This window comes from Dromiciops gliroides, chromosome 6 (genome assembly GCF_019393635.1).
Source record: "Dromiciops gliroides isolate mDroGli1 chromosome 6, mDroGli1.pri, whole genome shotgun sequence".
In the NCBI taxonomy this organism is placed as follows: domain Eukaryota; kingdom Metazoa; phylum Chordata; class Mammalia; order Microbiotheria; family Microbiotheriidae; genus Dromiciops; species Dromiciops gliroides.
In genome coordinates this window covers 7,823,280-7,850,448 of record NC_057866.1, presented here as the reverse complement: position 1 = coordinate 7,850,448, position 27,169 = coordinate 7,823,280, and the positions used below count along the sequence as shown (strand labels likewise).

Below are 27,169 nucleotides of genomic sequence, written 5' to 3'. Positions count from 1 at the left end.
ATCGAAGGTCAAAAGTGAGAGAGATCTGTGTGACCCTGGGCAAGTCACTTAACCCTCACTGCCCTGCAAAAAAAAAAAAAAAAGTGGGAGAGACCCTAGAATATCAAATGTCAGAGCTGGGGAAGAGAACCTTATCTAGCACTGGTGCGACCTCTTCCTTTTGTCATGGGGTGCAGAGCACCCCAGAAGTTCTCTGGGGCACATCAAGGAACCTTCTCCTTGAGAAACTAAACCAGAGGACAGATAACGTCTAGAGAGATAAGCTGAACCAAATCGGACTGAGCTAGCTTCGGATTCCTACCCTTCATTCTGGTCTCCCTTACCCTGGGGAGATAAATTTGGGTGTGGCTGCGGCCTTTTCATTCTGAAGAGGGATCTGTAGCCACCTCTCACCCAATTCCTTTAGAGGGGGATGGTCCTCCACTCCTCACTCAATTCCCCCAGCTACCACCAGTGGGGGATGATCCTCTCTCACTAAAGGAACTTTTCACGGGCAGATGGTCCACCCCCATCAGTCCTCTATAAAAGTACCTTCCAGTCTCCTGTTCGAGGAGATTTGGTACCTCTGAGCCATGTGCTTTATGCCAAATCTCCCCATGAAAGTCCAAGGATTTCTTTCATGGTTTCCCTCCCCCCACCCTTCCCTTCCCTTGCTCCTAAATAAACTATCACCTTATTCTAACTACGTTTTGTGTGCAAGAGGGTGTAATTCTTTTTTTTTAATTAATAAAGTATTTTATTTTTTTTCCATTACATGTAAAGATAGTTCTCAACCTTTGTTTATACAAGCTTTACAATTTCAGATTTTTCTCCCTCCCTCCCCTCCCTCCCCCCTCCCCTAGACAGCAGGTAATCTGATATAGGTTTTATATATATATATATATATATATATACACACACATAATAACATTAATCCTATTTCTGCATTAGTCATGTTATAAGAGAAAAAAATCAGAGCAATGATGGAAAACCTCAAAATAGAAAAAAAAACAACAGCATCAAAAGTAAAAGAAATAGTATGGTTCATTCAGCATCTATACTCCGCAGTTCTTTTTTTTTTTTTTTCCTGGATTTGGAGATCCTCTTCCATCACGAGTTCCCTGGAACTCTTCTGTGCCATTGCATTGGTGAGGAGAATATAGTCCATCACAGTAGATCAACACTCAATGTTGATGTTACTGTGTACAATGTTCTTCTAGTTCTGCTCATCTCACTCATCACCAGCCCATGCAAGACCCTCCAGGTTTCTCTGAACTCCTCCTGCTCATCCTTTCTTATAGCACAATAGTATTCCATTGTATTCATATACCACAACTTGTCCAGCCATTCCCCAATTGATGGGCACCCCCTCAACTTCCAATTCTTTGCCAAGAGGGTGTAATTCTTCAAAGAGGAATTTCTAAGAACCCCAACTCCTACCCCAACCCGTACCCCATTTTCCCACCATATCACTTTGATGAAGAGAAAGGAAGTAACTTGGACTTAGCAAGTACAATATATACTAAATGTTGGTTGAATTGAGTGGAAATCAAGGGACTTTCCAAGCCAAGCCGACCATCAGTGGTCTGCCATCTGAAAACTTGGAGTTTTCCCTGTGGGGTCAGCATGGGGTTACTTCTCTCTTCTTGCAGATCAATGTCACATTGGAGTGTGTATTTCACCCCCACTCAGGTCAATGGCATCCCCTCCACATATACACATATTCATAGATAATCATTGTGAGACCAAAGAAAACCAGCCGCTGGTGAGCAAGCTTCTGGGATCATTCATCAACAACGTCAGCCAAGAGTCATTCCCAGAACAGGGCGCCCATGGGCTGTGCGGAAGCTCCTTGGGAGCAGGGGGAGAGCAGAAGGGGGGTTGGGGCTGTAGCAGCACCGGTTTAAAAATCCTCTTTGTTGGGCTTCCCAGACCACGAGGGGTCAGGTCATTCTGGGCCTGGGGGTGGTGACTCAGCTGAGGCCAGGCAAAGTCCAAGAAGGAATGTTCTCATGGTTACCTCCACAGAATATCCTCTTAGGGCCAGCCTTTCTGGAAGAATCTCTAAGCATGCTACCTTAGAGAGGGATGCCTTTGTCTTCTCAGGGGCCAGGAAATACTGTTTCACAGTGACAAAACCACGGCAGGGTTAAATCGAAGGAGGGAAGGATGGGGTGTTCTCACCTTAGCCCTCACCATCACTCCACCAACACTCCAAACCTATATGATCTTGGATTCTGAACTTACCCCCTTTGATCAGAATCAATCAAACATTCATTAGCAACTGTTAAGTGCCCGGTTCTATCCTAAGTGACTGAGATACAAAGATATAATCAAAGCCCCTACAATTTATTATTCTGTCATTTTTCAGTCATGGCCAATTCTTCATGACCCCATTTGGTGGGGTTTTTTTGGTAGAGATAGTGGAGAGGGTTGGCATTTCCTTTTCCAGTTCATTTTACAGATGAGGAAATGGAGGCAAACAGGGTTAAGTGACTTGCCCAGGGTCACACAGTTAGTAAATATCAGGTACATACAGTGTAGCTCCTCTTGGCTCACCACCCCAACTGGCACTCACACTGGTGGGCTAGTTCTCCAGGGGGCAAGGGGTGGAGGTGGGGTGACTGCTACCTTTGATTCTAGGAGTAATTCAATGGGTGACTACTTTGCTTCTTAAAGTAACAAGTATATTTTTTCAAATTAAATTTTGTTTTATTGTCAAATTATGAAATTATTCAAATTACATCATTCAAATTTCAGATTAAATTTTGTTTTGTTTTCAATTATGAATGATTTCTCACCCCCTTCCCCACCCATTGAATAGGTGAGAAAAACAAACCTACTATAAATATGAAGTCATGCAAAATAAATTCCCATATTAACCATATTTCAACAAAGGAAAGAAAAAGGAAGGAAGGAGGGAGGGAGGGAGAAAGGAAGAGAAAATATACTTTAAGCTTCATTTGGAGTCCATCAGCTTACTATCTGGTGGCAGATAGCATGTTTCATCATGAGTCCTCTGGAATTCTAGTTGGCCATTGTGTCGTTCAGAGTTCTTAAAGTCTTTCAAAGTTGATTATCTTCATACCATTGTTGTTACTGTTACTGTTGTTACTTGGTCTACTCATTTCTCTCTGTATCAGTTCATGCAAGTTTTCCCAGGTTTTTCTAAAACTATCCCTTCATCATTTCCTACAGCACAATAATGTTACACCACTCTCACATACCACAACTTGTTCAGCCAGTTCTCCAACTGATGGGTATCCCTCCAATTTCCAGTTCTTTGCCATCACAAAAACAGCTGCTATGAATATTCTTGTACATATATGGGTCCTTTTCCTCTTTTTTTGATCTCTTTGGGTGTAGTCCAGAGTAGTAGTTAGGGGGTAGCTAGGTGGTGTGGTGGATAGAGCACTGGCCCTGAAGTTGGGAGGACCTGAGTTCACATCTCACCTCAGATACTTACTAGCTGCATGACCCTGGGCAAGTCACTTAATCCCAATTGCCTCAAACATCCGGGGTCATGTCCAGTCATCCTGATGTACAACTCGACACTGGAGCCAGGTGACTTTGGAGGAAAGTAAGGTTGGTGCCCTTGCAATGGCCTTCCCTCACTTAAATCCAATTCAGTGCAAGTCATGGCATCACCCTGATGTCATGGTCGTCTTCCAGAAGGAAGGACCAACAACAACAGTGCTAGGTCAAAGAGCAGGCATAGGTTTGTAGCCCTTTGGGCAGAGTTCCAAATTGCTTTTCAGATCGATTGTTTCGGTTTATAACACCAGACACTGAGCATTTAATGACCTGCTTTTTATCAGCATTTGTCATTTTCCTTTTTTGTCAGCTTAGTCAAACTGATGGGCAGGAAGTGGCACTTCAGAGTTGTTTTACTTTGTAACTTTCATTTCTCTCATTATTAGTGACTGGAACATTCTTTTAAATGGCTATCGATAGTTTGGATTTCTTTTTCTGTTCATATCCTTTGTTGTTGTTGAGTTGTGTCTGACTCTCCATGATCCCTTGGTCCCCGAGTGGCTTGCCATTTCCATCTCTAGCTCATTTTACAGATGAGGAAACTGAGGCAAACAAGGTGAAGTGACTTGCCCAGGGTCAAACACCTAGGAAGTGTCTGAGGGCAGATTTGAACTCAGGAAGATGAGTCTTTCTCATTCCAAGCCCAGTGCTCTCTCCACTGTGCTGCCTGCGTGTCCCCTCATATCCTTTGACTGTTTATTAGTTTGAGCAAGATTCTTTTTCTTGTCAATTTGGCTCAGTTCCCTACATATATTAGAGATGAGACCTTTATCAGAGAAATTTGCTGCAAAGATTTTTGCTTATGTTTTTACAAAACCCTTTTTAATTTGTGTAATCCAAATTATCCATTTTACCTCCTGTGGGTCTATCTTTTGTTTGGTCACGAACAGGTAATTGCTTCCATGCTTCTGTCATTTGCCTATGATGTCATCCTTTATGCCTATATGACCACCTATCTGGAGCTTATCTACCTGTATGGTGTGAAATGTTGGTCTATATCTAGCTTCTGCAAGACGACTTTCATTTTCCCAACAGTTTTTATTTATTTCATAGAGTTCTCACCCCAACTGCCGGGATCTTTGGGGTTGTCAGGCAACTGAGACACTATGCTCATTTGCTCTGTATAGTGTGCACCTAGCCTGTTGTGTTGCTCCACTTCTCTCTTTCTTACCCAGGACCCCATGATGATTACCATGTTATAGTAGAGTTTGAGATCTGCTCCTGCTCCACAAGGGGTTGGTGGAGGGGGTCCTTCCCCCTTCCTCTCACTGATTCTAAGGGTGACTGCTAATGCTGCAGTTCATGAGCCCCCACTAGTATGCCTCCTTCCTTATGGCAGAAACAGTGATCACAGACAAAGCCCAACAGTAGATAGTTGCGTGTGTAGGGAACGTGTGGCTAAGGCAGCTTACAACTCCAGAAAGGAAGAGAACAGTGATGGGCAGCATCCCGGAAGAGTGGGACATTTCAGTGAAGGGTGTGGTGCCCCCACTGGTGGGGGGGTGTCCATCTGCTACCAGGCAGAGCTGACAGGTTAGCACAGGATAGTGCCAGTCTGACGGACCCCACCGTGGGCAGCCACAGACTCCACTGTCTCCAGATCAATCTTGGCTCAGTGATACTGGGCTCTTTCAGACAGGGTAGAGACTGACAGAGGCCTCAGGGCTTCCCAGACTGGGGAGAGGTGGCAGGTAACAGTTAACAACAGCCAGTAACTGGCTGGTTGAGAGCTGGTTCCCGTTCCATGTCCTAGATTTCCAGTTGGGTTGTATACAAAATGAATAGCTGGGACAAAGTACAGATGAAGTCTGTGCCCTGGGAGCAAGTTTGTTGTCTCTGCTGGCCTTTTCACATATAATTGGTTTACTGAGGTCTCAGAATCCCTTCCCAGGTGTGGAATGCTTTATGTATAACTGAAAGGGTCACAAAATGATGCTTCCTGGTCTCTAGCACACCCTTACAATAGGAATTACAAAACAGATATAAGATAATGGGGAGGTGGGGGTCAGACACTGGTGGGGGGGGCGGATATCAGGGAAGGCACCCAGTGCAGAAGGTGGCCCTTGAGCTAAGCCTTGAAGGAAATTAGAGTCTAAGAGTGGAGCTGAGGAAGGAGTGTTTTCCAGGCATGGGGGATAGCCAGCAGGAAAGCAGGTAGAGAGGAGATAGAGAGTTCTGGGTGAGGAACAGGAAGAAGAGCAGCGTGGCTGGCCCACCACGGTCATGAAGCGTTCTAATCTACCCTCTTTTCACAGCCCTTCATCACCAGCCCCCTCCTCCCTTGCCAGTCTCCTTACACCGCACTCCCTGACAACATCCTCCCCAGTCAGTGACTCTGGGCTTCCTGGCTGTTCCATCTCTGGGCTCCAGACATCTTCTCTGGCTGGCCTGCTCTGCCTCCCCATCTCTGCCTCCTGGCCTCCCTGAGATGTCTGATAAAGTCCCACCTTCTTCAAGGCTCTCCTCGTCCTCCTTAACCTTCTCTCTCGCCCATCTCTCTGACTCCCCCTACACATTCCTCCTTTGAACACTGCCTCCCCTGGTTCAGTGCTTCTCCAGAGCAGAATGGATTGTTTTTGGCCTTTCCCTGCAACCCTTTACGCAGGATAATGGGGCTAATAGGACTCATAAGAACTTACTGACTCCATCCAATTGGACCTGAAGATAATCGTTGCTGTGGATGGTCCCTCCTACTCAAAGTAGGTTTGGGTCCTCACTACAACCTCTCCTCCCTCCCTGCTCTGGCTCTACCTTCCTCCCTTCTTCCCCTCAGGGAAGTAGGTGGTTGAGGTAGGATTCTCTGCCCCTTGTTCTACATTTGCAGACCAACCAGGGTCACCCTCATGCTCCACTGTGGTCATTGTCACTGCGGAGCTGCAGAATCCACTGGACAAAGTCAGCCAACATGCCCAAGGGTAGCTGCCTCTGGAGGGGCTCCTCTTCCTCCAGCCCCCCATCTGTCCCTGATTCTACAGAAGTCATGTGCCAGGGGCTTCCCCCGACCCAGCCTCTCCCTCAGCCCCCCCATCCCCAATCTGGGAAATGGGGGTCACACCTGCTGGAGAGAAATGCGATTTACCGATCACCTCTCCCCTATTGTCTACAAATGTCATTATGGAGGAAAAAGAGCAGCCTTCTTTTGAGGGCAATCATTCACTCCTTCATTCACTCATTCATTCCCTGAGCATTTATTAAGCACCTACTGCATGGGAGGCACTGTGCTGAGTGCCACAAGATCACTACAGCGCCTGCCCTAAAGGAGAACAATTTATAATAATAACATTTTTGAGAAAAAACACTTTGAAGGACATGAGAACTTTGACCACAGCCTTTCCCAGGGCCCAAGATATGCTTCTTCGTGCCTTGGACCCTCAGTTTCTGAATCTGGACAATGGGCAGGTGACAGGCAGCTCTGGTATTTTTATTTATTTTTGTTTTTTGGTGAGGCAATTGGGGTCACACAGCTAGTAAATGGCAAGAGTCTGAGGCTGGATTTGAACTCAGGTCCTCCTGAATCCAGGGCCAGTGTTCTATCCACTGCACCACCTGCTGCCCCCTTGCTCTGGTATTTTTAGAATAGAGGTAAAACGTCTGAGAGAACGGAGGCGTTTGCGCATGCGGAGCCGAACGCAGACCACACCCCCAAGCGGGAGGGGCGTTACGTCGCTCCGAGCCCGTCGGCCAAAGTCACGTGACGAAGGCGAGTGACGGGGCTCGGGCTGTTTTCTCACGTGACGCTCGGAGGAGGGCTGGGTTGCTGTCATGTGGCTCAAGCCGCAGCGAGGATAAGTTGGCTTCTTGCCCACGTGACGGGGGCCTCCGCGTCGGCAGCGCACCGTCCAATGAAAGGACGAAGCGGGCCGGGGCCGGCACCGAGGCCCAGCGCGCGGGAAGGGAGCCGGCCCACGGTGCTGAGGCCGGGGCGGCCGGCCGAGGGCAGGCGGCGGGGGGAAGGTCGGGCAACATGAAGTGCCTCGTGACTGGGGGAAACGTGCGGGGTGAGTGCGGGGAGAATGCGGGGAGAGGGCGGGCCGGGGTCGGAGGTCACGACCCCTGCCTTCTGACCCCTGCCCCTCCCGCAGTGCTGGGCAAGGCCGCGCACTCGCTGTCGCGCATCGGAGACGAGCTGTACCTGGAACCGCTCGAGGACGGGGTGAGGGGGCGCGCGGGTGGGGCGGGGGACGGGGGAATGGCGGGGGGGGGGGCGCTGACCCCTGACCTCCACCCCCAGCTCTCGCTGCGCACAGTGAACGCATCGCGCTCGGCCTTCGCGTGCTTCCTCTTCGCGCCGCTCTTCTTCCAGCACTACCAGGCGGCCCGGCCCCCGCAGGCGCAGCCGCCGCGCTGCAAGGTCCTCATGAAGGTGGGGGCGCGGAGCGGGGCGGGGCGGGGGGCGGGGCCGGGGCGCCCGCCGCCGCCGCGCTGATGGCTGCGCCGTGCCTCCCGCCAGTCCTTCCTGACCGTGTTCCGCTCGCTGGCGGCGCTGGAGAAGACGGTGGAGCGCTGCTGCATCACGCTGAGCCCCGAGAGCAGCCGCCTGGTCATCCAGCTGCACTGCAAGCACGGTGCGGGCGGGGCCGGGGAGGCCGGGGAGGCCGGGGAGGCCGGGGGGGCCGGGGAGGCCGGGCGGGCCGGGCGGGCCGGGCGGGCCGGGCGGGCCGGGCGGGCCGGGGAGGCCGGGGAGACCGGGCGGGCCGGGCGGGCCGGGGAGGCCGGGCGGGCCGGGCAGGGGCTCCCGCCGGCCCGCCCCCGCTGACCGCCGCCTCGCCCCCTGCGCCCCCAGGTGTGACCAAGACTCACAACCTGTCCTTCCAGGAGTGCGAGTCCCTGCAGGCCATCTTCGACCCTGCCCTGTGCCCCCACCTGCTCCGCGCCCCGGCCCGGTGAGCTTCCCAAGGCCTCTGGCCCCGAGGGGGGCGGGGACTCCCTGGCGGGGGGGGGGGGGAGGGGGCGGGGCTGGGGGCCGGGCTGAGCCGGCCTTGGCCCTTGTGCCCGGACAGGGTCTTGGTGGAGGCCGTGTCGCCCTTCTCCCCGGCGCTGTCCGAGGTGACGCTGGGTGTGAGCCGAGGCCGCCGGGTGGTCTTCCGGAGCCACCTGGAGGAGGACACAGGTGAGCCGGGAGGGGGTGGGGCCCTGCAGATGGGGGGGGGGGGGACAGCGAGGGGGCCGTGAGACCGGGATAGAGGCGCCGCTCCCTCCTCCAAGATGCTGCCAGGGCCATGATGACAGAGATGAGCCTCAGCGAGGACGACTTCCAGGAGCTTCGGGCGCAGGAGGGAGCCTCCGTCACCTTCTGCCTCAAGGAGTTCCGGGTGAGGCCCTGCCCCCTACCCCTGGCGCCCCCTGAACCCCCCTGTGCTCTTACGCCCCCACCTGCTCTTCCAGGGGCTCCTGAGCTTTGCAGAGTCTGCCAACCTCCCCCTCAACATCCACTTCGATGCTCCCGGCAGGTACCATCAGGGCCCCTCCCTGGGTGGGGGCCCCGAGTCTGATGGAATATGGTGGGAGAGCTGCTCCCATGCTTGCCAAGGAGCCAAGGGGGCTTCTCATCCCACCCCCAGGCCAGCCATCTTCACCATTGAGGACTCGCTGCTGGACGGTCACTTTGTCCTCGCTACCCTCTCTCAGCCCGACCTCTGCTCCCAGGAGCCTTGTCTGCCTGGGCAGGGGGCTCACAGGTGAGATGGGCTCCCCTGGCACCCCCTCCCTCTGCCCTTCTGCATCTCACTTCCTGTGAGCAGGAAGACTTACTACTGTCCCTTCTGGTCTGGCTTTTCCCCCCTCCCCAGGGCCTGAGCTGAGCTTCTTGCCGGCCTCAGCCGCTGCCCAGACAGAGGCAGGACACAGCCTGGGCTTTGGCTTCTAGCCCCCTGCCTGACTTTTGTTAAAGCCTGCTGACCCTAGGGGCCGGGGTGCCTGTCAGCCCACCCTCCCCTCTGCCAAGCTGGAGAGCTGGCCCACCACCCCACCCCCAGCTCTGGGCCTTCCTCTTTCCCTCAGCACCACACACCTGGATGACTTTGCCAACGACGACATCGACTCTTACATGATTGCCATGGAAACTACTGTGTGTGAAGGGGCAGTGGTGGCCCCCCTCACTCCTTCCCCCGTGTCCGAGGAAGAGGAGGCAGAGCCCAACATGGTGCCCGGGACCCCTCCCCTAAAAAAGGTGAGCGAGCGATCCCCTTAGAGAGGTAGGTTCTTCCACTTTGGTGTGGGGCCTGTACTCACTGCTGCTTCTCTCCCATCCTAGTTCCGGTCCCTGTTCTTTGGCTCAGTCTTGGCCCCGACAGAGCCCCCCTCAGAGCCCAACCCAGTACTAGCAGAAGACAGTGAGGGGGAGGGCTGAACCTCATTCTCGGGACTCTGACAGCTGTGCCGCCACCTCGGGAGGGGACACCTGGCGTTGGCTCCTACACCTGCCTGGTCTGTGCCAGCAAAGGCCTGAACTGTGCTTGAGGAGAGTGGCCATCTTAATGGAGATGGAGAACCTGGGCCCAGAGGGGACAGAGAGCTGGGTGGTTCTGGGTCTGGCCTGGCAGCATCCAGGCAGCACCTTCTCCCTTAATAAAGACTCCCAAGCCGAAGCATGTCTCATTCCTGGACAGAAAGCAGGCCCACAGGCGGATGAGAATCCAGCTTTGACATTTATTCAAAAAAGACCAGTGAGGGCCAAGCCTGGTGTCCCCACAACTTCTTGGCCCCAGAGACAGGGCAGCTGAGCCCACAAACGACTCAAGCTTTCTTCCCTGCTCCGAAGGGTCTCCTCCCTCTTCCCTCCCCACCTCCCCCACCCAGGATCCAGCTCCCAGGGTGGGAGGGTGGGGGGAGGACAGGTCAGGGCTAGAGGGGATTAGACTCTGTTTGATTTTGTTTATAAAAGAAAATGACACCAAGCTTTGGTGCTCCCTGCAACTAGAGGCCCTGCTGGGCATGGGAGAGCCCAGGAGGAGCCGGGCTTTCTGTACAATCAACTCATCCCTGGGGATGCCTGGCACAGCTACTTCTTGGCCTTGGCGGAGTTGCGGGGTGGGGTGATGGGGCGGCCACCAGGGCTCAGGCCACTGAACTGCCCGTATTTGCCTTTGTTCTTGTCGGCTGGTTTGAGGATCTGCAGAGAAGAGGGGCCTGGTCAGGGGGACTGCCCTGGGGAGCTGGCTCCCCAAAGTCCCCCTCCCTTCCGGCCCTGGCTTCACCCACCTGGAAAGAGCACATGAGGGTTTCGTCCACACTCATCATGGCACCTGCGTTGTCAAACTCACCGCAGTAGTTGGGGGCAGAGAAGAGGGTGACCAGCTGCCGCTTGGCAAAGAACTCATAACCATCTTCCACCACCTGGGCCAGGGCAAGGGCAGGTCAGCACCCTGTGTCAGCACCCGGTGCCAGGCTGACTGGCCCGCCCCCAGCCCCAGTGCCCTACCTGGTGAGCGCGGCAGATGAGGTCCAGGTCGTGCTTGTGCAGGAACTTGGCCACCACCTCAGCTCCAAAGGTGAAGGAGACGCCACGGTCGTTCTCCCCCCAGCCTTGCACATCTTTGTCAGGGTCTGACCATAGGAGGTCACACAGCAGCCCTTGGTCCGGCACATCTGTGGGCCTCATGATGCGCCGGATCTGCTCCATAGACTGCAGGTCTGGGGACAGTCCTGGGGAAGGCAGCCTCCTCTAAGCTCGACAGTGCCCAGGCAAAGGGGGGGTTATCCCCCTCCCCCCGGCCCCAGCCGTGACTGCCACCCCCTGAAGGAGTTGGCCCAAGCCTCACCTCCGTGACAGCAGAAAATCTTCTCGTCTACAATGGCCGCGATGGGCAGGCAGTTGAAGCAGTCTGTGAAGGTCTTCCAGAGCTTTATGTTGTAGCGTCGCTTGCCTGTGGGGACAGGGGTGGGCTCGGTGAGGAGGGGCCCCTAAGGGGCCTGGGCTCTGACCCACACTCAGCCCTGAAGAGAGAGCCTGGGAGGGAGAGGCCTGGCTCCGCAGCCAGCTGCCTGCCCTGCCCTCGGCCCCACTCACACTCGTCGTAGAAGCCGTAGATGCGGTTGATGCTGGCGCACTCGTGGTTGCCCCGGAGGAGGAAGAAGTTCTCTGGGTACTTGATCTTGTAGGCCAGCAGCAGGCAGATGGTCTCCAAGCTCTGTTTGCCCCGGTCCACGTAGTCCCCCAGAAAAAGGTAGTTGCTTTCAGGGGGAAAGCCCCCGTACTCAAACAGTCTGAGCAGGTCATAGTACTGGCCGTGGATGTCACCTGCACTGGGAGAAAGGAGGCCCACCGTTGCGACAGGCGACCCTGCAGGGCCCCTACCGGGAGGCAAGGGCACCCACCTCTCCAGAGCCCCCACCCTGTGAAGTCCTACTGGGGGGTGCAGGCCTACAAAGGGCTGGGTGAAGAGCTGCCCATTGCGGCTCCCTAAGCCCCAGGACCAGAGGCCGCCTCTGTTCCGGCCCCTTATCTGGTTACACCGGCACCCTCATAGGGGAAGTCCCTTCCGGCCCACTCCTACAAGCGCTGACTAAGCACCCACAGCTACCCTGCCGGCACAGGAGTCACAGGAGCTGGGTTCAAATTCTGCCTCTTCCCCCCCCCCCAGCTCACCACCTGTACGACCTTGGCTAAATCCCCTCCTTTCCCTCATCCTAAGATAAGGGGCCGGGGTCCCTGGGCAGCCCTCTGGCCGGCATCTCCGGCGCTTAATAAGTGCAGGCTGGGCTCAGGTGGAGGGCAGCCCCCGGAGGGCGGGGGGCGGGGGGCTCACCGCAGATCTTGAGGGGCGCCTCGAGCTCCAGGAGGATGGGCTGGCTCAGGAAGATCTCCCGGGACTTGAGGCACAGGCCGCGGATCTCGTTCTCCGTCAGCTGCACGTTCTTACCGGGTCGGGAGCCCTGCACTGGACACAGGCCTCAGAGCCCGCCCCGCCCCGGGGGGCCCCCCACCCACCGGTACTTCCGCCGGGTCCGCTCCGTCCCGCTCCCCCCGCCCCGCAGGCACTTCCGGCGAGGCCCCGGCCCCGCTTCCGGCCGCCCCCTCCCCCCGCCCCCGCCCGGGGCCTCCGGCCCCCGCCCGGTACCTTCCAGCAGCCGCCCGATGATGGAGTCCAGGTTAAGCTTCTCGCTGTCGGACATGGCGGCGCCGCCCCGAGGGCCCCGGCTACGTCCCTCCGGCCCCTACCCGCCGCCGCCGCCGCCCGCTCACGCCGCTCCCGCCGCCCGCTCACGCCGCCGCCTCCGCCGCCGCGCCCTCCGCCCTCTGCCCGCGGCCTCAGCCCCCGCCCAGGCCCCGCCCCGAGCCTCGCGCCACAGTGCCGCCCGCTGGCCGGGAGGGGAGCACCCGCGGTGATGGCGGAGGGAGAGGGCGGGACCGGTGATCGAGAACACGGCCTCTATAGGAGGAGGAGGAGATGAGGGGTGGGACTTGCGAGGGAGCCGACGGCCCGGATAGGAGGAGGAGAGGGGCGGGACCGACGAGTCAAGATACGGCCGCGATAGGAGGAGGAAAAGAAGCTGGAGGAGGGAGAGGGAGGGGCTGCAGCCAGAGCCGGAAAAGAAACGGGAAGAGGGGCAGGACCAGGAAATGAAGAGCGAACTGGAGGAGGGCGCGGGAGGAATGGGCGGGGCCGGTGGCAGAAGGGGGCGGGGCCTGGGAGGAGGCGGAGAAAGAAGAGGAGATGGGCCGCGAGGTGGCGCTGGGCCCGCAGCGCCGGGATCCCTGGATCCCGCAGGACGAGTGCGCCTTCAGAGGCTTTCCCGCTGTGCTTGAGTGCCGGCAGTCTCCCAGGCGCCCCTGCTTCCGTTTCCCCATCTGCAAAATGGGGATGTCAGGACCCTTCACAAACCTTAAGACGCTGCAGAGACGTTATCTGTGCTGACGATGACAAGGACGATGACGAGGGAAGGGGGGGCCACGGGAACCGGGGCGCCCTGCTGGGGGTCCTTATCCACCCTTCACTTACGAGGAAGCCGGGCTCCCCCGGGGGCCCTCCCCGCATGTCTGAGCTGAGCCCGCCGGGGACGCCCCAGGGGATGGGCGGCTTCTGCCCGAGTCCCCAGCTTTCTGGGGCCACCTCAACCTTGCCCCTCACAGATCCCCCATGGGACCACCCTTCCAACGTGGCAGGCCCCCACTGTGCTGGGTGTGTTCCTCGGGCTCTCCAGGACCTTGGACAGTGAGCCCCCCCCCCACCAGGTCTGGACCTAGCCTCTGCCCGAGCCTGCCTTGGCTTCGGCCAGCACACCGGACTGACCCCCATACGAGAGCTGTAAGTCCGAGGAAGCCCCCAGAGCTCCTTCAGCCCAACTGCTGTCTTGTCCTGGACTTCAGGCGTCCCGAACTACAGAGGGAGAAACTGAGTCCCAGAGAGTGGTCCAGGGCCTGACTGCAAACCTAGGACCCCAGACCCATTATATCAGGAGGGAGGAGAGATTCTGCCTCTCCCAAGTGGCGCAGAAGCAGCTTCGATGGGTGCAGGAGGGTGGGAAAGGCGACTCTCTGGATATCAGGGTGATGGGGAGGGGGGATAGCCCAGCCATCCCTGTGGGGCAGGAGGCTGGGCCACAGCAGGAAGGAGCAAGGGGCAGGGGCAGAATAGGGCCCCCACCCCCACCCCAGGGGCTACCCAGCTCCATCTGGGGCTGAGGAGGAAATGATTCTGGGGAGGAAGTGAGAGAGAGCCAGCGCCTTTGAGGTGAGGTGAGGGACTGAGCAAAGCAGCAACTGTCTGAGGTGAGTCAGGTGTAACCTGAGTGACGGGGAGCCCAGGGCTGGACCTGGGGGTTGTGGGGTGATGGACACAGCTGGGCTGATTCTGGCATGAGGGTCTACGGGGCTGCCGACATCCTCCTGGTGTCCCTGAATCAAGCACACGGGGATGCTGGGTGCTGTTTCTTTGCAGGAGGGGGACAGGCCAGCTATGGCTGCTGCCCTGGGGGAGGACCTGGCCCAGGCCCCTGATATCCAGGATGATTCCAGCTCCCTTGGCTCAGACTCAGAGATTAATGGTCCAGGACCGTACCGCAGAGCTGACCGATATGGCTTCATCGGGGGCAGTGCCAAGCCCTCGGAGGCAGGGTGAGCTGAACAGGGGGAGGGTTGAGGCCTAGCTCAGTCAGGTCTGGGGAAGGGGATGCCCTGAGGATCCAGGAGAGGTCAGGGTGCTTCTAATTCATAATTTGAGGTTCAGAGGGTTCATGTAATTCAATAAATGTTTCTTGTGACCCAGGGTACACAGCTCTTAGTGGGTTAGGGTTAAGAGCTGGGGAAGAAAGTCTAGATAAGACAGAAGATGGGCAGACGGGGTGGAGAGGGGGGAGCAGGGAAGGACAGGACTAGAGATTTGAAGTCAGGAATCAAAAGATCCTCTCTTTGTTGTGGGGAGAGACATTCTAGGTCCTCCAGGGGAGGGGGTGACCAAGGAGTAGAGAGGAAAGGCCTTTCCAAGGCCTCTGTCTTCTCATCTGTAAAATGGGGATGAGCAAACACTAGGGCTACTCAGATCCCATCTTTGGGGATGGTGGCAGAGGTCATTTGGAACAGTGCCAGGCTCTAGTCAGAGGGAATAGTGAGGGCACCATCAGCTCACGGTACGAGGCAGTAGATGGGCAAAGCATCATGGGGCTTAGGGATGGGTGTGTGTGCTGGTCCCTGGTAGTGAGACAAGTGAAGGGGTCTTGGGGGAAGGCCGTGACACCCAAGAGGAAGGAGCATCGCCCCGTCTCTGTGCGCCTGGCAAAGTCCCGGAACCCGACAAGGTTTAGGCCAGGGAGACTCATCTGTGGGATGGGCACAGTCAGGCCTGGAGTGGCTCCCCACCCCCTCCCCCCAGCTCCCTCTGCTCCTAGTCCCCCCGTCTTTGGCTGCTCAGTCTAAGCTCCCTTGGCCTCTATTCAGGGCTGACCCATCAGGGAGGGGGAACTGAGCCATATCCCCTCCCTCTTCCGACCACATTCTGAGCCACATCCTTCCCATTACCGTGACAACAAGAGAGATTCAGGTTCGCTGTGCCCCTCCCCCAGCCATGGGATGGTGGCCTGTCTGCAGGGGGATGGCAGTGACCGTGGGGGGCCCTGTCCTTTCTGACCCCATTAGCCCAGGGCAGCCCTCACTGGAGTTGATCCGCCAACGAGAGATGAAGTGGGTGGAGATGACGACTCACTGGGAGAAGACCATGTCCAGGCGGGCCAAGAAGGTGAGAACCCCACCTGGGGAGTGGGAGGGGAAGTGGGGCTTCCACTTGATCCAGTGAGCATGTATTCAATGCCAGCTTCATGCCGGGCCCTGGGAAGAGGAAGAGGGACCTGGGGTTTCCTGAGGATGTGGAACACCCAGGCCTGGGCCCATGGGGGCTTGGGACATCCCTGGAAGGCCACAGCCGGTATCTCTCAGGTGTGGGGCTGGAGCCCGGGCCTTCTGGACTGGAGGCTGGCCAACTCTCTGCCCAGCTATTTAGACAGCACCCACTGTGTGCCAGGCACTGTCCGAGCACCAGGACCTGTACAAAGAAAGGCAAAAGCAGCCCCCTCCTCAGGGAGCTCACACTCTGATGGGGAGACAACAAGCAAACAGGTATAGACACGCTCTAGACAAGAGAAATAGGAAATAATGGGCAGAGGAATTGAGTGGGGTTGGGAAAGGCTTCCTGGAGAGGGGGGGTTTCGTTGGGCCTTGAAGGAAGCCAGGGAGGTCAGGAGGTGGAGATGAGGCAGGAGAGTATTCCATCCATGGACGGAGCCCAGAGATGGACGGCCTTGTTGGAGGAACAGCCAGAGGCGCTGACCTAGCGCCTGGCCCAGAGTGGTGGCCAGGTGAGTGGAGAGGAGAGGGAGACAAGAGATGTCACCAAGAACATTGACAAGCCTCAGTGACACCCTGGAGGAGAGAGGTGACAGAAAGGGGGAGCGGAGAGTGACTAAGGTGGGGACAACAGCCTGGGGGAAGCTGGGTGCCAGCAGAAAGAGGGACAGGAGCAGGAGGTACAAGTTTGGGGGGGGTGCAATGATGAGCTTTGTTTGGACTCAGTAAAGGGGAGATGCCAATGAACCACCCAAGTACAGACACCCAGCAGGGAGTTGGTTGTATGGGTCTAGAGTCAGTTAGGAGAGAAATTAGGGTGGGCCATGGAGATGTTAGATTCATTTTCACAGAGATGAGAATTGAAACCACGGGGGCAGATGAGCTCACTTAAGGAAGAAGAGAGGAGAGAAGGGAAGGCCTACGGACCAGTCTTTTTTTTTTCCCCCCAGGGCAATGGGGGTTAAATGACTTGCCCAGGGTCACACAGCTAGTAAGTGTTAAGTGTCTGGGGTTGGATTTGAACTCAGGTCCTCCTGAATCCAGGGCTGGTGCTCTATCCACAGCACCGCCTAGCTGTCCCCTTTAAGGCCCAGTCTTGGGGACACACAGCCTTAGCCAAAATGAATGGTGCCCCAGAAAAGAAGATGGAGAAAGAGAGGCTAGCACATTGAACACTGTTGTGGAGGCTGAGGGAAGAGAGGGAGTCCAGGAGGAGCATTCAAAGTTACGGGGTTGAGTCACTTTGGAGGATGAGAACAGAAAAGGCCGCTGGCCTTAGCAATGAAGAGAAAATCCTTTCAGTAGAGTATTGGGGTTGGAAGTCTGACTAATGGGAGGTGAGTGTGAGGAAGATAGGCAGCTTTGTTTTTCCTAGGAGTTTGATAGTAAAAGGGAAGAGAGATATGGGATGGCAGCCAGAAGAAGGTTGTTTTTTAAAGGAGACAGAAAAATGAGAGAAAGAAGAAAAAAGGTGAGGGAGGGAGAGAGAGACAGAGAGGAAAGAGAGAAAGAGGGAGATGGAGAGATGGAGAGAGAGACATGAGAGAGAGACATGGAGAGACAGGCAGACAGACAGAGAGATGGAGAGAGGGAGAGACATGAGAGGAAGCCATGGAGAGACAGAGACAGACAGATGGAGAGAGGGAGAGAGCTGGTTGGTCGATAAGGTGAGGCTGAGGAGGCAAGACCCTAGAAGAGGTGGGAAGGCATGAGATTTTGGACACGAGTGGACGGGCTGGCCTTCTCAGAGACAGCTGGTAGGCTGCCAGTCTCTCAGATCCTGGAGCCAGAGGGGAGGAGAGAGAGCTCATGAGCTGCCATCATTGTTTCAGGAAAGGCAGAGTGGAGGTGCTCTGCTCTGCTCTGTCAAGAAGGCTCAGGGAGAAGGAGGAGTTCTGTTCTGGACATCTTGTCTTCTGGAAGTCAGCCAGAGACTGGGGCAGTATGGGTAGAGGCTTCCCAGAGAAGCCTCAGCATAGAGGTGATCATTAAGTCCATGGGGGTTGATGAGATCCCCAAGTGAAGTAGAACAGAGTGAGAAGGGAAGAGGGTCCAGGAGAGAGCCCTGAGGGATACCGATGGTCAGAGGGCATGATCGAGAGGAGGCTCCAGCCAAGGAGACAGAAAAGGGGCCATCAGAGAGGGAGGAGGAGAGCCAGAAGTGGGGTTGCCTCTAAGACCCAGAGAGAAGAGGGGATCGAGGAAGAGAGAGGGACCAACAGTGTCAGAGGCTACAGAGAGGTCAAGCAGAGGGAGGCTTGAGAAAAGGCCATTGGCTTTGGCAGCTAAGAGATCATTGGTCACTTTGGAGTGGACAGTTTCTGTGGAATGATAAGGTCAGGTGCCGGATCATCAGGGGTTAAGAGAGGGAGAGGAGAGACAATGGAATCAGAGATTTGGGAAGTGTTCCTGAAAGTCAAGGACTTCAGGGACCAAAAAAAGGTTGGGAGTCCTTGGTGCTTTGGGCTTAAGGAGGAAAGAGAAGGTTGGGAAGAAAGTGAGTCATCAATTAGGGAAAAAAAAAAAGGCATACCCTGTGACAGTGAGAGCCCTGCTCAGGGTATAGAAGATGAACCTGTGGTGGGCCCAGCCAGCAGGGCTGCGACTTCCTCCGGTGGTTTTCACAAGGAAGAGGAGAGAAGACCTGTGTGTGTGTGTGTGTGTGTGTGTGTGTGTGTGTGTGTGTGTTTGTGTGAGAGGGGGGCCGGGGGAGGGAGAGGACAAGGGGGCGAGGCAAGGCTTTAAGCCTCAAGGAAGGTAGGCGCCAGCTGAATTTCTGTAGCTGAGGGTTGAGGAGGCTGATAAAGGGGAAGTGGGGTAGGAATGTTTCAAGGAGCATCCACATGGGTATTGAATTCCCTGAGGTTGAGGGCAGGACTTGGGATGATGAGGAAGGCTGGAGGCCAATCCCCTTCAAGGCCCCACTGGCCTCGCCTATCACCTGCCTGGGCCCCATCCCTCATGCCAAGCTCCCCACTCCAAGAGCAGGCTGCTCCTCTGCAATTCCATTCAGTTCAACAAAGGGAACTGGGAGATTTCGGCAGCTCCGGCTCTTGTAACCCTTGCCCACACTGGAAGTCCTTTATCCCGAGGGGAATCAGCCCAGCCTCCATTTCCAGAGGGTTTTTAAGGCCTTTTGGGTTCAAAAGAACCTGCTCTGTGCAGAGCCCTGAGCTCCAGTCAGGCGGGGAGGGGTGGGGTAGGGCACTAGTGCAGCCTGTGCTGATGTCCAGCTTTTCAGAATCAGCCCCAGTGGTTTAGACCCAGTGCCAGGGCTTTCTGTACACAGGGATTTAGCCCAAATGAAGACAGATGTGGACTTGAATAGCCAAGGAATTTTTTTTTGGGGGGGGGGGTCTGGTCCCTCTCTCTACTCACAGAGCTGGGTGTGTGCCCAGCGACCCCACCCGGGGTTTGGCCTTCTGCGAGGGGTGGGGAGGGAATGGAAAGACTGGATCAGCCTTCCAGGGAACTGGGGAGGGATGAGCTTCTCATACCAAGGATGGCATCATCATCTGCAGGTGAAGATGCAGTGCCGTAAAGGGATCCCGTCTGCTCTGCGGGCCCGCTGCTGGCCCCTGCTGTGTGGGGCCCAAGACCGACAGGCCCAAAACCCCAACACCTACCAGGTGAGGGGCCAGGGAGTCCCTGTTCCCCTTTCTCTCCCATTCCTCCTCATGGCTCTCACCCACCAACCCAGAGTTGGCAAGACCCGAGGGGAAAGCAGGGCAGGGGAAGAAGGGGAGCCTGCATATAATGGGGGGAGAGACCTGCTTTTCCTGAATGTAACCCTTCCCCAAGTCCTCCCATGCCCCTCATCCAACTCCCTAGGAGAAGTTGAGCCCAGAACAGGAGCCAGGAACCTCTCAGAGGATTCCCAACGAGGCTACATAGGTGTGGGGGTGGGAAGGCAGGTCCAAACTCTCCAGTCCCACGCTTCTACACTTTCCTCCCTTTGCCTGCCTTGGTGGACCCCAGGAACTGGTCTCAGCCCCAGGAGACCCTCAGTGGCTGGAGGCGATTGGGAGAGACCTGCATCGCCAGTTCCCCCTCCATGAAATGTTCCTGTCCCCCCAGGGTCATGGGTAAGAGGGGCCGGAGGCCAGATACCCTGCTCTGCCCAGTGCTGGTGTGTGTGTGTGGGTGCTGTCTGCCCTGGGATGGGGCTGGAGGGGGGCCTTAGACTATCAGATATCAGTCTAGCTGGTGGGGATCCCCTAGCCCCCCCCCCGAAGAAAATCAGGCCCAGAACAGGCCCAGAGCTGGTTGGTCTTACAGCCAGAACTAGGCCCTGCTTCCTTTGAGGCCTGCTTGGTCCCACCTGGTGCTGCCTCTACTCTGTCACATAAAGGGTCAAGGCCTGTTGTCCTTTCAGGCATCCAAGAAGGGGGGCAGTGACCTGGGGGGGGCATCTGGATCCCTAATGGGGTCTCCTGCCACAGGCAGCAAGGGCTCCTGAATGTGCTTAAGGCCTATACCCTGTACCGGCCTGAACAGGGCTACTGCCAGGCCCAGGGGCCTGTGGCTGCTGTGCTCCTCATGCAGATGCCCCCTGAGGTAAGCTTCTGACCCCAAGGAGCCTCCCATCCTTCCTCTCTGCCAGCCCGGATAAGTCAGTCCCCCCAGCCCTAATGGGCCCCCCAAAGTTAGCTCATCTACTCTGCCCCCTAAATGAGCAATTCCCCCCAGCCCTGATGAGCTCCCATCCCCCAGTGAGCCAATCCCCCCACCAAGTGAGCTATGCCCCCACCAAGTGAGCTATGCCCCCCAACCCGGGCTCCAGGGAGCTCCCTCCCTTTGCCATACCATATAAAGGAGGCCTTCTCACCAGAAGCGATTTTGGGTCGGGGTCCCAGGATCCAGCTTTCTGTGCTCCCCTGGGGAAGGCCCCTCCCTGCCTCACCTCCTGTCTCCACAGGAGGCTTTCTGGTGTTTGGTGCAGATCTGTGAGTTCTACCTGCCTGGTTACTATGGGCCCCATATGGTGAGTGAGCCTCATCTCCTGGGGCCCCCTCTGGGTTAGAGGGGGGACAGGGGTGTCAGTGATCCTGCAGGAGAACAGATAGGACTGAGGACCAAGAGGGGCCAACCTTAGAGGGGGAGGGTGTGTGTTGGGGGTTAAAGGTGCAGCCCCGGAGGCTCAACGTCCCTTCCTGGGCTGCCCCCAGGAGGCCATACGGCTGGATGCTGAAGTGTTCTCAGCCCTGTTGGGCAAGCTGTGCCCCCGGATCCACAAGCACCTACATCAGCAGGGCGTGGGGCCCCTACTTTACCTGCCCGAGTGGTTCCTCTGCCTCTTTGCCCGATCCCTGCCCTTTGCCACCGTTCTGCGCATCTGGGATGCCTTCTTCAGCGAAGGTGAGTGGGTCCCAACTGGGCCACACCTGGCAGCCTCTCCCAGTTGGCTCTCAGGACCAGGGACCCCATCCAGCCTTCACTGGAGACCTCCGGCCATGGGGAGCTCACTCCCTCCAGGCAGGCAGCCCATTGCACTTTAGGACAGTGACAGCCAATGATCCCATTGAACCTCAGTCTACCCCTCCCCACCTTCCCCCCAGGAGTCCTGGTTCAGTCTCCCACCAAAAGCAAAGGATGCATGCGCTGGGCAGGCAGTGTTCTGAGCAATTGACTTGACTTTTTTTTTTTTTTTTTTGCGGGGCAATGGGGGGTTAAGTGACTTGCCCAGGGTCACACAGCTAGTGTCAAGTGTCTGAGGCCGGATTTGAACTCAGGTATTCCTGAATCCAGGGCCGGTGCTTTATCCACTGCGCCACCTAGCCGCCCCCAGCAATTGACTTGAACAAGAACTTTATTGAGGTCCTGAGTGACATACAAAAGTTTAAAAAAAGGGGAGGGGGGGGACACAGCATCCTTACCCTCAAGGGCTTCTAATCTAATGAGGGAGGGAGAGAATATGGCATGTGCTCCCGCGTGCAGCAGACAGGCCAGGGAGTGATGGGGACAAAGACCAGGCCCCACTGACCCCCCTCAGGATACTGGAGGAAGCAGAGAGGTGCTCAGCTGAGCAGTCAGGGAAGGCTTCCTGGAAGAAGCAGCTTGGCAGCCCAGCACCCACTCATGATGGAGACCAGGCTGGGAGGCCAGTTGGGCTGGAATGGAGAATCTCCAAAGGGGGAAATGTGACAACGATAGTGAGGCTGGGAAGGTCAGAGGGCGATGAGCGGAGAGCTTGAATGCCGAGTGGCAGCAGGCAGCAGTGACTCGGCCTGGCCTGGGCTTTAGAAGGCGGGAGGCAGGGAGCCCGGGGAGGAGGCGGCTGCATCATGTAGGTGAGAAGCAAAGGACCTGGGAGAGATGTTGTGGAAGGAGAGGGACAAGGCTCAGGACCGACTGGACTTGGAAGGGGTGAGGAGGGGGGTGGGTCCGAGATGATTCAGAGACGGGGATGGAGGAGCCTGGAAGAGATGGAGGCTGCTAGGAACCCAGAGAGCCGGGAGGAGGGGCAACTTCAGAGGAGTAGGGGGAGCTCTGGGAATGCGGGATGCAGTTAGTGAGGCAGAGGGAGCGAGTTCAGCTGAGACGGGAAAAACCTCTCTGTGGCACGACCCCTCCCCTCCCCTTCCTTCCTCCCTCCCCTCCCTCTTCTCCCCTTCTCTCCTCTCTTTTCCTTTCCCCTCCCTTTTCTCCCCTCCCCTCCCCTTCCTCCCTCCCCTCACTCCCCCTTCTCCCTCCCCTCTCCTCCCTCCCATCCCCTCCTCTCCCCTCCATTACCCCCTCCCTCTCTTCCTCTCCCACTTCTCCCCTCCCCTCCCTCCCCTCCTCTCCCCTCCATCCCCCCTCCCTCCCTTCCTCTCCCACTTCTCCCTTCCCCTCCTCTCCCCTCCATTCCCCCCTCCCTCCCTTCCCCTCCCTCTTCTCCCCTTCTCTCCTCTCTCTTCCTTTCCCCTCCCTTTTCTCCCCTCCCCTCCCCTTCCTCCCTCCCCTCACTTCCCCTTCTCCCTCCCTTCTCCTCCCTCCCATCCCCTCCCTCCCCTCCTCTCCCCTCCATCCCCCCTCCCTCCCTTCCTCTCCCACTTCTCCCCACCCCTCCCTCCCCTCCTCTCCCTCCCCCTCCCTCCTTCCCCTCCCCTCCCACCTCTGGTTTCTTCAGCCAACCAGCCAATCATTTTCTCTCTATTTCAACATTCCATTCACCAAGCCTCTCTTCAGTGCTCGCTATGTGCCAAGCACTGTGCTAGGTCCCGAGGATGTAGGGAACCAAAATGAATACTATCCCTGCCCTTGAGGTGCTTACCTTCTGCTGGGGGCGGTGGGCACACACAATATTTATGCGTAAAATGCATGTATGATTGCTTGCTTGCATTAGTCATGTGCATGTGGTCTCCCCATTAGACTGGAAGTTCACTGAGGGCAGGGACTGGCTTCTGCCTTTCCTTGTATCCCCAGAGCTTAGCACAAGACTGGGCACACAGTAGGTGCTTCATGAATGTTTACTGACTGATGAAAGGGAGCTGAAATGGGGTGTGAGTTGAGGGGAGGCAACTGAGGCCGAGAGTGGAAAGAGGACTTGGTCAGGCGAGGCTCTGAAGGACTCAGGCAATCTCTGGCCATGACATCACCTGCTCTCTTAGTACTGGCCTTTAGCAAGTTCCTGATGCATCATGGTTGGTTCTTGAAGGATGTGTGGGGTTCTAAGAAGAATGAGAAAGCAGCCCAGGCAAGAAGAATGGACAAGGGCAGGGAGACAGGAAGGAGCTTGGTGTATGCAGGAGAAACTGAGGCACCTTGGCTGGAACATGGCATATAGGTTGGAGATGAGGTGGGGCCAGGTTTGAAGGGAGGTCTCCGGTGGAGTGCCCCAGAGATCTGTCCTCAGCCCAGTGACAGGCTCATCACATCTGTGGATGACACAAAGCTGAGAGGAAGAACTAATGTACTAGGTGACAGTCTCAGCATGCAAGAATGAAGGCCCAAATCCAACGAGATGAAGTTGAGGAGGGATAAGTGTAAAAGTACGCCACTTGGGTTCAAAAATTCAACCTCCCTAGAACCAGATGGGGAAGGCACAGTTAGATAGCATTTGGGGGTTTTGTTTCGTTTTGTTTGTGGGGCAATGAGGGTTAAGTGACTTGCCCAGGGTCACGCAGCTAGTAAGTGTCAAGTGTCTAAAGCCAGATTTGAACTCAGGTCCTCCTGAATCCAGGGCTGGTGCTTTATCCACTGCGCCACCTAGCTGCCCCTAGATAGCATTTTGTCTAGAAGGGGTCTGGGGGTCTTAGTGAACCACAAGCTCAATGTGAGTGTCATCCTATGGCAGTCACAAAAATGAATATGACCTTCAGTTTCACTGAGGAGCATGAATGGGTCAAAGCCTCTCCTTATTCTGTCCCCATTGACCAAATTCAGGATATTGTGTTCAGTTGTGTTGTTCACAGTTTAGGAGGCCACTGGCAAACTGGAGAGTCCAGAGGTGGGCAGCCAGGATGGGCCTGGAATCCATGATATATGACTGGTGCTTCCACCAGGGAGATGTTTGATCTGGAGAAGAGAAGGGACCCTCCTGGGAGGATATGACAGCTGTCTGCAAGTATTAAAAGTTAATAGGGGGCAGCTAGGTGGCGCAGTGGATAGAGCACCGGCCCTGGATTCAGGAGGACCTGAGCTCAAATCCGGCCTCAGACCCTTGACACTTACTAGTTGTGTGACCCTGGACAAGTCACTTGACCCCAATTGCCTCACCAAAAAACAAAAACAAAAACAAAAATGTTAATAAAAAGGGGGCAGCTAGGTGGCGCAGTGGATAGAGCACCGGCCCTGGATTCAGGAGGACCTGAGTTCAAATCCAGCCTCAGACACTTGACACTTACTAGCTGTGTGACCCTGGGCAAGTCACTTAACCCTCATTGTCCCACCAAAAAAACAAAACAAAAGTTAATAAAAAGTATTAAAAGAAAAAAAATTTTAAAGTATTAAAAGAGGCAGGATGTGAGCAGAGACTTCCTAAGGATTCAAGCTATCCCCCAGTGGGATGGGTTGCTGGGGGAGGTCATGAACTCCCCTTCCCTAGAGGTCTTCAAGGCTGAGCTGGATGGCCATGGTGGAGAGGGGCTTCCTGCTCCTGGGAGGGTGAGATGCGGGGGCTCCCTCTGAGGTGCCTATCTCTCCAGGGGTGAAGGTCTTGTTCCGGGTGGGGCTGACCCTAGTCCGCCTGGCCCTGGGCACAGCTGAGCAGCGCCGGGCCTGCCCCGGGCTGCTGGAGACACTGGAGACTCTGCGTTCCATCCCGCCAGCCCAGCTGCAGGAAGACCTGTTCATGGCCCAGGTGGGTGGTAGCTCTGAGCCCCCGCCCCGCTCCGCCCTGGAGGTGGAGGCATCTCCAGGTCCCCAGCCCGCCAGACCCCCCCCCCCTCAACAAGCTGCCCCCACAGGTTCACGCAGTGGCGGTCTCGGAGCGAGACCTGCAGCGGGAGAGCCTCACTCAGCTAGCCAAGCTCCAGAAGACTTCTCCAGAGCTACAACTGAGCCCCAAAGACCGCCTTCCGGGTGCCTCGGCCATCTTTGAGGCCCAGCAGCTGGCCGCCGCCAAGCCACCAGACCGGGAGGTCCCCCGTATTGTGGTGCACCCCCCCGAGGAGCCACGGCCCCGAAAGAAGCCACAGACGCGGGGCAAGACTTTCCACGGGTTGCTGACACGACCCCGGGGCCCCCAGACAGAGGGCCCATCCAGGACCCACCGGGCCTCGTCCTCCTTCCTGGACACGCGGTTCTGATTGGCCTTCCTGGGAGAGAGGGGACTTCAGGGGAGGCTTTGGAGGCCCTGGGTTTGAATCCTGTCCTCTAGCCCCGGCCACGCCCCTCCCTTCCCTGAACTCAGTGTCCTCTTCTGTAAAGTGAGAGGGTTGGACCTGGTCCTTTCCAGGGCCTCTTCTATTTGAACCAAAATGGGGAGGTCAAGGGCCCCTTGGGGGTGGGGTCTCCCTGCATCCCTCCCCCACCTGGGCTCTCCCAGGCATCTCCGCAGCCTGGGCAGCTGTCTCTGATGGCCCCGGGGGTGGACTGGGGAGGCCCCCAGTCGCACCCCGTCCCCTCACGGCCCCTCCAGTATCCATCACCAGCACTTTTCTGGGAAGGCCCACCCGGGACCTGCCCCAGAGTTTGGCCCAAAGACAGGGGACAGAACCTACTCCAGCAGTAAAAGTGGGCAGAGCCACACTCAATTCTGCGGTGCAAAGAGTGATGTCCGGGGGGCTCGGCAGCCAGCCAGGCCTGGTCACCTCTGGCCCCAGGGCACAGGGTGATGTGGGGAAGGCCCCCAGGCAGGCTGCAGGCCTTTCCACACAGGTGCTTAATAAAGGCCCGGTCAATTGAAGCTACTGGGTAGAATGGCCCTTTTCTGCTCCATGACATTCCCAATGAAGTGGAATGCATCGCAGAAGTCCTCATTAGGAACAAAAAATCCTTATTAGCTGGGACTGGGGAGGGCATTAAGGGGGGAGTGCTAGGCAAAAAGGATCAATTTTGTCTACTGTGCTTCAGAATTTCTTGGAAACCTTGGCAAAAGGGGTCCCTTTCTCTCCAAGGACCCCTTCCCCTCCCCACAGGGGGCCTAGGTTCTGTCAGCATATTTCCTTGGCTGTAAAATGGAGTTAATAATGCCCACCTGCTCACCCCAGGGGTCTTTGCCAGGCTGGCTGAGAAAGAAAACGGGAGCTTTTCTCTAACACTGTGTAAGTGGCCGCTATTATAAAGTTATTGTTATCTTTGTGGTTGTGAGTAGGGACCTGCTCAGGCCAGGCCTGCCCCTCTCCACCATTTCTGGAGCCAACAATCATTTAGTGAAGTTCAAATAGCTCTGGACTTGGGGACAGGAGACCTGGGTCCTCGGCCAGCCTCTGACACTCTAGCTGTGTAACTTCTTCTAGGGCCCCTGACCTTTCTGGGCTTTTGTAAAATGAGGGAATTGAGCGAGAGGCTCAGTAAGGCAAGACCATGCCCCTTCTCCAGGTGCCCCTTCCCTATTGTGGGTATCCCTCCTCTCTGCTCAGGGTACCCCTCCCCCCTCACTGGTCAGTTCCCATATCCCCCTAGTTCCCCAAAGCAATTGACATCTTCCACCTCTGCCCACTCCAGATGGAGGGCTGGGGTTCTCCAGGCCTCCAAACCACCCCCCTTCTCCCACTAGGCCTGGTTAAGAGGGGGGGGGCTCTGTTTGGCCTCCTGTGCTCCCCCTTCCAGAAAGCCAAGGTTGAACAGAAGCCCAGTGTGTGAGAGACAAAGGAGAAAGCCTCAGAGGCTACCCCCTCCTCCACATTCCCCCCTTCCCCATAGCTTCCTGTGAGCTCAGGGTCTGGACTGCTCTGGGCTGAGAGGGCACAGCTAGGGCAAGGCCCAAGGCTCTGCCCGGCAGCCCCAGGTTTA

General features: G+C 56.4%; 3 protein-coding genes across 6 annotated transcripts; 2 read left to right on the top strand and 1 right to left on the bottom strand.

Moving 5' to 3' along the window:
- The first annotated feature begins 7,327 nt into the window (after positions 1-7,327).
- RAD9A (RAD9 checkpoint clamp component A) lies at positions 7,328-10,100 on the top strand. 2 transcript variants are annotated; one of them, XM_043970152.1, is made up of 11 exons: positions 7,329-7,511; positions 7,596-7,666; positions 7,745-7,876; positions 7,964-8,078; positions 8,297-8,396; positions 8,514-8,623; positions 8,719-8,825; positions 8,899-8,963; positions 9,075-9,191; positions 9,514-9,682; positions 9,767-10,100. In XM_043970152.1, the coding sequence occupies exons 1-11, from the start codon at positions 7,478-7,480 to the stop codon at positions 9,860-9,862; spliced, it is 1,116 nt and encodes a 371-aa protein (XP_043826087.1). In that variant the 5' UTR covers positions 7,329-7,477; the 3' UTR covers positions 9,863-10,100. The 2 variants fall into 2 exon arrangements, with proteins under 2 accessions (XP_043826088.1, XP_043826087.1); XM_043970153.1 differs by lacking the exon at positions 7,745-7,876 and having other exon boundaries at positions 7,328-7,511.
- A 41-nt stretch (positions 10,101-10,141) lies between these two features.
- PPP1CA (protein phosphatase 1 catalytic subunit alpha) lies at positions 10,142-12,733 on the bottom strand. The gene is made up of 7 exons (XM_043970159.1): positions 12,573-12,733; positions 12,261-12,392; positions 11,522-11,752; positions 11,274-11,378; positions 10,934-11,157; positions 10,714-10,848; positions 10,142-10,624 (listed from the first exon to the last, which is right to left on the bottom strand). Exons 1-7 carry the CDS (start codon positions 12,625-12,627, stop codon positions 10,514-10,516), a joined length of 993 nt encoding a protein of 330 aa, XP_043826094.1. The 5' UTR covers positions 12,628-12,733; the 3' UTR covers positions 10,142-10,513.
- Positions 12,734-13,158: 425 nt separating this feature from the next.
- TBC1D10C (TBC1 domain family member 10C) lies at positions 13,159-26,450 on the top strand. Of its 3 annotated transcripts, none has more exons than XM_043970140.1 (10): positions 13,160-13,760; positions 14,394-14,569; positions 15,587-15,686; positions 19,312-19,419; positions 19,769-19,875; positions 20,233-20,347; positions 20,709-20,774; positions 20,959-21,148; positions 24,919-25,073; positions 25,180-26,449. In XM_043970140.1, the coding sequence occupies exons 1-10, from the start codon at positions 13,593-13,595 to the stop codon at positions 25,519-25,521; spliced, it is 1,527 nt and encodes a 508-aa protein (XP_043826075.1). In that variant the 5' UTR covers positions 13,160-13,592; the 3' UTR covers positions 25,522-26,449. The 3 variants fall into 3 exon arrangements, with proteins under 3 accessions (XP_043826076.1, XP_043826075.1, XP_043826077.1); XM_043970142.1 differs by having other exon boundaries at positions 13,624-14,224; XM_043970141.1 differs by lacking the exon at positions 20,709-20,774 and having other exon boundaries at positions 13,159-13,760; positions 25,180-26,450.
- Positions 26,451-27,169: the final 719 nt, after the last annotated feature.